At 32.3% G+C, this 9,939-nt stretch overlaps 1 protein-coding gene across 2 annotated transcripts; it reads left to right on the top strand.

Annotated features, from left to right (window-relative positions):
- Nucleotides 1-5,365: 5,365 nt before the first annotated feature.
- Nucleotides 5,366-7,854, top strand: LOC112522194. 2 transcript variants are annotated; one of them, XM_025131289.1, is made up of 2 exons: nucleotides 5,366-5,426; nucleotides 6,828-7,854. In XM_025131289.1, exons 1-2 carry the CDS (start codon nucleotides 5,421-5,423, stop codon nucleotides 7,335-7,337), a joined length of 516 nt encoding a protein of 171 aa, XP_024987057.1. In that variant the 5' UTR covers nucleotides 5,366-5,420; the 3' UTR covers nucleotides 7,338-7,854. The 2 variants fall into 2 exon arrangements, with proteins under 2 accessions (XP_024987057.1, XP_024987056.1); XM_025131288.1 differs by lacking the exon at nucleotides 5,366-5,426 and adding an exon at nucleotides 6,699-6,735.
- The last annotated feature ends 2,085 nt before the right edge of the window (nucleotides 7,855-9,939 follow it).

Below are 9,939 nucleotides of genomic sequence, written 5' to 3' on the forward strand. Positions count from 1 at the left end.
ATATAGATAGATATGGAGGAAGGGGATGGCTTTTATGGCGGTTTTGGAGTCAGATCTACACGCGCTCTCCGCCGAAGCAAGTTGTCGGTACCCAGCCATCAAAGACGGAGCTGAACACGCAATCTTGAAGGTTAATTTTACTTAAAAAATGAATTTATGTTATCTTCTTTCCTTACATTGCGACATTTCTGCTCGATTGATTTCATTTTTGCCCACTTTCGTTGATCCGAGTATGGCCGGAAGTGGGTTTCTTCTCCAAAAGCCCTTAACACGTCCTTGCGGTGATGAGGTGGAATATGGATTGGTGCATTTGTGTCGATTCACGGAGTTTGCTTCAATGGGTGTATATATATATATATATATATATATATAATTTATTTAACTTTTCGAATTATTTGAATACTATTTGTTGATGATTTTATTAACAACTAATATATATTTATATAGACAATATCCAAATCATTAATCAAAGTACTCATGCTATCGTGCAACGCACGGTTCCCATACTAGTTATGATTAAGTCAAATTATCATCGACTTATGTTTTGTGAATGGATCTAATGGTGGATGACTAGCTTCACATTATAACCGGTGTAATTAATGACATTAGTCGAATTCTATATCAAACCAAACGTACCAATTTTGTATTATATTTGGAAGTAGGGTATATGAAGAATATATATGATGTATGGAACACTTCTTTTTTTATTCTCATGGGTGGAGAGACAATTTCTGTAAAAACCCTCAACTTGTGACAGAGAATTTGGAAAGTTTTGAGTAAGATCCTAAATGGTTGTGACGGCGAGATTTAGGAGTTACGACGTTTTTCAAGACGTGATTTATGACGGTAAAACTTTATATTGTATATAATATTATTAAAAATGTTGGTACTATTACTCAATGATCCAAAAATAATAAACAATTTATATTATGTTATATATTAAAAATAGCAAATAAGAACATTAAAACTGAAAAATAATAATCAAATATCACGTTATAAAAACCGTGCATTAGGCCACAACGTATTACAGACTTGTCGTGGCATGAGATACAAGTATTGAGTCATGGCATGCCATGACGGTTGTTACGACGAGTCTTTTAAAACAAAGTTTTGAGAGATGGAATCGGGTTCTATATATGATTTTTAACATTATTAATTTAGGTGTACTAGCTTAAAGATATGGTGTACAATGTTTTTTTGTTTAGAAAAAATAATTACAATAATAAGCATTTGGGATTTGGTTTGATTTAGCATCGGTGGGAATCCGGAATCATACCAATTTATAAATAAAAAAACCTGATTTAATTTAGGTTATGTATTATTTTTAACTGGTCAACTAAGAATATCTAAAATAAAGCGGGTCAAACGAATAAAAGTTATTCAAAGTGTTTTCAAAGTGCTTGTAAAATATCTATTTATACACAAAAAATATATAATATGTTTCTTAATAGACCAAGGAGGAGAACCGTTTCAATATTTTTATAGGCTTTGTTATATTTGGTTAATAATATATAAATCGATCAGAATAATAATAAATAAATAGAATATAAAAGTTTATATCATATATTATATTAAAAACGTTATAAATTAAAACATCAAATATATCTTAAATGATAAAGTACCAACAAAATTTAATTGGAGTCATTACTCTAACATTGTTGGAAGCAAAATCTTTATTTAATTCTTTATAATCGACTTTCTTCGATAAATCGTCAAATTGAAAGATTAACATATACGAGTTTACCAACTGTTCTTTATATCAGGTTCTTAATAAAACCTAGCTTGATTCTAGAGCCAAATTCTCTCTTACGTATGAACTTTTGTACATTTTTCAAAGGATTATAGTGCTTTGAACAATGGAGATCAATATCACGATAAACAAAGTCAATGAAGTTGCAATAAGGCTACTCGTTGAACAAGAAATTTAAAAAACGTGAATGTTGAAGATTATTAAATAAGATCGTGCTTGATGCTTCTATCGTAAACTATAGGAACACAAAGATGAATGAGACTAGCCATATGAGAGGTAATCTTCAAATTAGAGATCCAAAGAGAAGGGATTGCAAATTTGCAATTGGCGAATCGACAAATCAAGTAGAAGAGGGGAGGAATTGGGCTAAAATTCTAAACCATTATAATTGCTTAAATGGGAAAAAATAAAAGATAAAATACCATAGTTCTTGAGCTAATTAAATATATGCTAAATATCAAAAATACATATATATAATTGGGCCACAAAAAATTTGGGGGCTCGGTTCGAAATCTCACATTGGCACACCGCACATCATCCAATACATCCCTGCATGTGAGAATAAAAGTTAATGTTAGAAGCGTAAGAAGAGACTTGAACCCTTGATCACTTTTAATCTCACTTCACCCTATGAATTTCACTTCTCATGTTGCATCTCGATGCATCTTATTAGTGTTGATCTTCAATTATGATTGATCCAATGGTGGAGATCATTTCTTACCCTTCTCACCCTGACTTCCATTCTCATCAAAACCCAACCCAATTCTTATCAAACTTAAAATAGATTTTATTGCATTATATAGACAAGAGCATGGAGATTTAACACTTAGGCAGAAATATCAAGATTCGAGCATTCAAATTCAACACTTAGACACTTTCACACAAAAACCACCAACAATTTCACTACATTATCAAGATTCAAGCAATTTATGAATACTAAAATGCCAAGTAATTAAAGCTAATCAATTTAGCTACAATAGTAAAGTAAAGTAGATAAACAATACCAACAAGAAAAAAATGTCAAGAATGGGCAAAAGTAAGAATGCTTCCAACATCAAAAAATGTCAAAGTTCCTAACTAGACACGTAATGTGTTGACCCTTTTGGAGGATGGAATCTTGGAGTTTGCTACGCAAACACTTTTTTTTTTTTTTTTGCATAACATAAGTGATTCCTTAAATAAATATTTGTGACATACCAAAAAAATTGATTGTAACACAAAACATGAACATACTTATGAATAGAATACTTGTCATATATCTCGTTTGGAAGAACACATGAAACTAACTTGAATGGCTGGGGTGTAAGAAGTTGAACAAAACGAGTATGTTACTATTGTAAGCATCTACATATTATAGTATGCATACCAAGTGCTCATACATAATGCTAATAATAACTGCTAAACTCATACTGAAAACATGTTTAAACTACCAAAGGGCCTTTGGCCTAGCGGTATCGTAGCCCTTGGCCTTCTAGGAGGTCAGGGGTTCAAACCTCACCATATGTGAGGAGGGTGTGTGAGTTTATTTGTTGCATTTGCCGTATATAAATATTATATACTTAAAAAAAACATGTTTAAACTAAAAAATCCTAAAGGTTGTATGCGACTTCGGACACAAGCTTTATGAGGTTGCTTATGACCTTGCGTTGATAATCACAAGTTTCTATTGCTTTTGGTCAGGATTTGCTATCTAAACACGAGCTCTAGCTTTCTTTCCAGCCTAGATGGTTTAAGGCGAGCTCATATTTGAGCTCCCAACCTCGCCCCTCTCTGTCTTTGCAAGCTCCCTAATCTTGCTTAGTTATTCTCAATCTCACTTTTGGTGTAAATGGCCTCTAGTTCTCCATTGACCATTGTTCAAGCCATCTTTTTGGCTTTAAGTATATATTTAGACATCAATTTTAGAACATAAAATCAACGCTGATGCGTTTCTCCAGCACATATCATTGAAGTGTGACGATTAAAAAACATTTAGATCATTAGTCGATTCTTTTACTGTTCGTTATACGTAAATACGAGAAACTCACTTCTTCTATGATTTTGATGGTATGAACTAACTCTTAATTGAAATTAAACTATGAAATACTACCTCTATTTTTTATTTCTTCCTCAAAACTTCACCACACTTTGTTTCTTTGTATTTGGTCACAGTAATACTGATTTCTCTTACACCTTTTGGAGGGATTTCTCATAAATATGGAGATCATATAGGGAGCATTCTTATTATGATTTCTTTATAATGACCAATAAGAGTCCAACATCTATGTCAAAGTAGAAATTTTGGAGATTTGGAAACTTATTTGTTCCAATAACCAAGCTTATAGTGTATGCTTAAATATAGAAAAGATAGGAAGAAGGTATAAATCTCCAAATTTGGAGAAATATCTAAAATTTAATATTGAGGAATGTATAGATTATTTTAATAATATAATTAATTCTAAAATTATTAAAATAGAATAACTATTAAAGATGGATATAATATTTTTAGAAAATTAAAAAAAAAAATTATAATATAATCGTTGGCATCTCCAATAGATCATTTAAAATAGAGAATTAGAAATTCAAAATCTTCAAAGAAAATTTATATTTATCTGCAACAGTTTTTTTCATTTTAGAGATTACAATATAAATTATATTATTAAAATATTTAATATATTTTATAAAATATTATTTTTCTCTACTAAACATTTAGTTGCATTGGTTTTCATTAATAAGAAAAATAAAAAATAAATTCTTTTTTATAAGTAACCATTTTTGAAGACTTCGTCAAATTTTAAGAATTTCTTCTCTTTATTTTCTATATTTTAAAGAAGATTTTGAAGAAATGTCAATCCCTAAAATTTCTATGAGAGCTTACTTAATGAAACGGACCGAATCAATTAAGCTTTTTGTCAAAGTTCGGCCCACTCGAGGGTATAATGAAGCTACTCTCCTCCACTCTCCACTCTCCACTCTCCAATATCCAGCCCAATTGGCAATAACTAAATGCTTTGTCTCTTGCACTACATATAAATACAAAGCTTTTGGAAATCTGGCGCCAATAACACCTCCATTTATGCGTATTTGAGAGAGAGAGAGAGAGAGAGAGATGAGAGAGGATCATCATGATATTCAAACACCAAAGAAGGAATATTCGCCAGCTTCTTCCAATCGCAAGGCTAAATCGAGTAATGCTCCGTCGAAGAAGCTACATCATCAGAAGCAAAAGGTCAAACAATCTCAATAACTATTTCAATGCGGTTAATCACGGAGTATCTTGTTATGTATATACGCGTGTGCGTGTGTTTTAAATGGAGCATTAATTGACTTCATGTAACAGAACATAAAAAAGAACCTAAGTTCTGTTTTCACTCCGATCATTGAGGAAGATGTCGTATTGAATTTCTCGGATAAGGAATCAATTGAGAAGATCTCTTCAATCTCAGAATCTGTTGACGCTGATTTCTCCACCGTACAGGTATTTTGAATACTTATATCCTTGTTTTGGTCTTAATCACTCTGTGTATTTGATCGTATCATTTTTTATGTGCAGATCAGCGAAACAAGCTTAAATTCCAATCAAGTTCTGGTTTCCGACAATGTCGTGGTGCTTCAACATCCAGAAGAGTCGGCTGGAAACTCTCCAATCTCAGAGGCTTATGTTTTTGACGAAGATCAATCCAGCACATCCATGGAGGTATATTTGTTAATCCAATTAACACTTTCAATCATCATTTGAATCAAATTTTAGAGTTGTTGAGAAGTGCAATGATAAGGATATTGACTTATACTCGACATTGAATAAGTTGCAAACAAACACACATTTACATTACGAAGAGAAATTTAGAGGTACCAGTTCTTGTTTGCTTAATAGAATGAGTGATTAGCAATTATTCCTCACAAACTGTTCCGTTTTGTTGCAATTTACGTGATCTAATTCAAACACAGTTTGTTTTAACACTTCTTGTTTACTACTCAAATTGAACGTTTATGGTTTGCTTAGTTTTAGGATACGAGGTATCTTTTCTGCTTAGAAGTTGATATGAACTTACATTTAGGCAGGAAACAAAAAAAAATGTCGGTTATCTTAGTGTCATCAATCATTTTAGTGAAATTGCGATTCATTCGAGATCAAATAATATGACAAGGCAAACATAAGTGAATTAGGAGGTGTGGATAAGACATTCACAAATATTGCTCCTATCAGCTTAAATCACCATATGACGGGTCAAGGGGGCCGTGCCCCGAGGTTTTTGGTATTTATAATAAGAGTGAACTTAGTGAAAATCTCACTAAGTATAAGTGTGGGTGAGTTTGATCAAAGATCAGGACTTTGAGTTCAAACTTAGGAAAATGGCCTAAGTCTCAACTTTGAACAAGTACGTCCAGAGATCAGGACTTTGAGTCCAAATTAGTATCCTGTCTTAAATTTGAATTAGTGGGTTCTGAAATCTGGACTTTGAGTCCATACTTGAGTTTATCCGGACTTAAGAAAATAAACCAAGTCCTAACTCTGAACTGATGGTTCCACAGTTAGGCACATCCAGACTTAAGGAAAACGACTAAGTCCTAACTCTGGACTAGTGGATCCAGAAATCTGGACCTTAAGTCCAGACTTACGTTTTCCAGACTTCTAATCAGACTTCTCTAATTCGGTAACTACTCTTCAATCTTATCCATTAACGGTTATTACCACTTAACCGCTTGTAACTGTCGATCTCTCATTTAAATATGGAAAAACGAGAACCTGGTTATAAATATCATGTTTTCACAGCCTTTGAAAAGTGATGAAAAACTTAAGAATTATCCCAATACGAAATTCGTGAAACCCAAGGCTTATAGGGTCGAATTGTTGCATTTGGAAACTGTTTTCCACACACGATTCTTAAAATTATCCGTCTCTAAATCTCATCCTAAATTACAGTCCCTAACAAAGTATGTTTGTTGCTGGTAGTGCCACTGTATCATATAAGTATTTGAAGTAGCTCATCACATGAATGTCATATGTGATTTGTGATTAAAAATTGATGTGTACTAGTATTTTGTTTTCATAAGATTTGGTTTTGTAGTAAACTAGATTTACTTTTCTGTATTTTAGAGATACCTTGCATCTTTGGATCAATTCGTTTCACCATCATCTGCTACGCTTGGTTCAGTAGAAAGTTCTCCATTGTCATCCTCGTCACCTGCTGAATCGACTACTCTGTCATCCATGTCTACTGTTGAAATGACTCCATCATCATCCCAAATAACTGCTGAACCTGTGGCAGGTTTTGTTGCTTCGGTAACTAGTGATGGAGCTATAACAGAAGAGACGGATTCATTTCAGCTAGAATCATTGGTAAAACATCTAAGAAAATCTCTGTCACAGGTTCTGCATTCAGCTGATATAGATCTCCAGTATAAGAAGCTTCTGGATGCTTTGGTTAAGATTGTGATTGAAGATTTCTATAGTTTGCATGAAGAGAAGGACATGGTTGTTGAGCTGTTTTCAAGGAAAGTAAAGATTGTGCTGCTGAGCTTTGGGTTGTCCATTCTTTTTGTTTCTTCTGGTTTCATCCTCTCTTCAGATGATCAAAGCTCTTATTATGGCCCTCCACCAACCTAAAACTTCGACCGGGAATTCAAGTGTTTGCACTGTAAGATTCCAACCATTCTATCTGCTTATTTTCACGTTTATTTGATCCCTTTTGGTATTAGCTAGCAATCTGATCGAATGATTTTTGTCGAAAATCCACGAACTAAATACAATAAGATGAAACTTTTTCATTGTCAACGTATCCTTCATGTCCACTAGGTGATACACAAATCCAGAATTGAACTTAAAACCTATACAATATTTTTGACAAGCCTAATACACCTGAATGATTGATCTATTTGTTGGTTCACCAAAAGCCCAAGAATAAAACATCTTCTTTGTTGAACAATTGCATTGTCTTCTTTTTAAAAATCATCTCTTGTTCTTCCCCTGCTTGATACTTTTGTCGATCACCGATCCACCATCTTCATTCTTCACCCAACTCTCTCCCCTGCTCGAATCAGGTATCATGACAATATGTGGCTATTAAGTATTAACTGCTTCTCATCCTCTCATGTGATTGATATGATAATGGGTTGAATCTTCTATTCTTCGCTTTTGATTTCTTTGATTTGTAGTTTAGGGTTCTTTAGTTTTGTTGTTCCAATTTTGTAAATTAGAGCATCTCAACAATTCATTAAAATCTGTAAAAGAAAAATTGCATTAAACTCCAATGGTATTCTCTCTTTTATAGATTACAACCATTGGTTATGTTATTAAAATATTCCATACGTTTAGTAACATATTATTTCTCTTTTTTAAATATTTAATATAATAAATGTATTATTCTCTCTTATGGTAATCATTTTCGGGAGTTCTTGAAATTTGTAGAATTTCTCCTCTCTCCTCCTCTCTCCATTTTGGAGAATATATTGGAGCAGAAAACTTGTCCAGAATATTTATGTTTCTATTTAAAAAAAAAATCCGATGAAGATGGATACTGAGTGGGCATTGTAATGGGTTGAAATAAATTGTTCCAAGATAAGAATATTTGTAGGTAATTAGAATCTTGCCATATGTTTATATAAATTATATCATGTGAAACATATGAAGTTGATTATTTCAAACTAGTTGACCAAGATCTTTGTTCCAACTTTAGATGTATCTTTGTAGTTAAAATATGTTTGCATATTAAGCTTATTTTGTATAAGCAACAAAAAAGCTTAAAATGTATGATTATGTGTGCAATATATAATACATATGCATAAGGTTAATTACACTGTTGTTTCTTCAGATGTCATCTTGAAACAATTATTGAAGTTTTATGCATTACTTATAGTCATTCTATGACCTAGCCATGATGACCTTTAGCTAGATTAAAGAATTTATTTATGACCAATTATTTTATTATACAAATTATTTCAAATAAAAGCACTCATACAACAGGTAATCACATGAAAAAAACCAAAATGAAGCTTGATCAATTGGTACCTGGTAGAAGACTTGTACATGGCTTTCACATGCGAGGCATATAGAGAGACTTGAAATTGCGTAAGATCAACTTGTTTTTGTGAGACTTGTGAGACAACTTTTTTATACTTGAAACTTCACAGCAAAAGTGTGAAGGTAACCTTCACAGTATTTTTTCTGTGAAAGTTCGGATTCTTTTTACCTTCACATCATTTTGCTGTGAAGTTGCAAGTGTAAAAAATAGTCTCACGGGTCTTAAAAAAACAGTCTGGTCACATGTGAACCAACCTTATACACACACACACATATATATATATATATATATATTCATAAAAATATCAATTAAATGTTTATATTATTTGTCTTTAAATTTTAATGAGGTTGACTTAACATAAGTTGATAAGAAAGATTGAAATAAGTAATTATTTCTTCTGTCATAGTTCATCTCATTATTTTCTTGTTCCAAGTTAACCATCATGTATTTAATTTTGAAATTACACAAAGAAGATGTGTTTAACATGAGTGTAAAAGAAATAAATATGAAATTGATAATTATATCTTTGTTTGAATAATATAAAAGAGTAAATTACCCAAATTGTCCCTACGGTTCTTCAAAATCCCGTTTTCGTATCTAAAATGTTTGAAAATTACAAAAATGATTATCAAGGTTCCATTTTTGTTGCAAAAATCATCCCTAGCTCCGCTAACATGTGTTGTTAAGTGACTGGTGTTAGTCACTTGAGGTGCATTTAAGTCATATAACCATATATTAATATCTTTTTTTGGTACAGGTCTTCAAAAATATTTACAAGTTGCTAAAGCATTCTCATAAAATATCATAAAGTTAACCCTCTCACCACATGACTCCGCAATGCATCTTCATCCCCTCCCCCAACTCTAGCAATGCATTTTTGACAATAGTAACTCGCCTCATTTTCATTGCAATCTATAATCTATTTACGTCAAACAAATCGTATTCAATTCCTCACTAAAACCGTAAAATGTTATACTAAAAATCATAATAATAGTTTATGAGATTGTCGAGCAATTTGTAGAGTTTCTTCGACTTAAAATTCTTGATGCAACGATAATCATGCATTTAAGCTTTAATTGACAATATATTATTGTTAGGAGTGTCTTATGTGTCAATTGGTGTGATTTTACTCTGTATATATTAGTCGAACAACACCTGGACTTGCATCCGACAAAAACTCCAGCGATG

This window comes from Cynara cardunculus, assembly GCF_001531365.2.
Source record: "Cynara cardunculus var. scolymus isolate 2C chromosome LG 11, CcrdV1, whole genome shotgun sequence".
Classification (NCBI taxonomy): domain Eukaryota; kingdom Viridiplantae; phylum Streptophyta; class Magnoliopsida; order Asterales; family Asteraceae; genus Cynara; species Cynara cardunculus.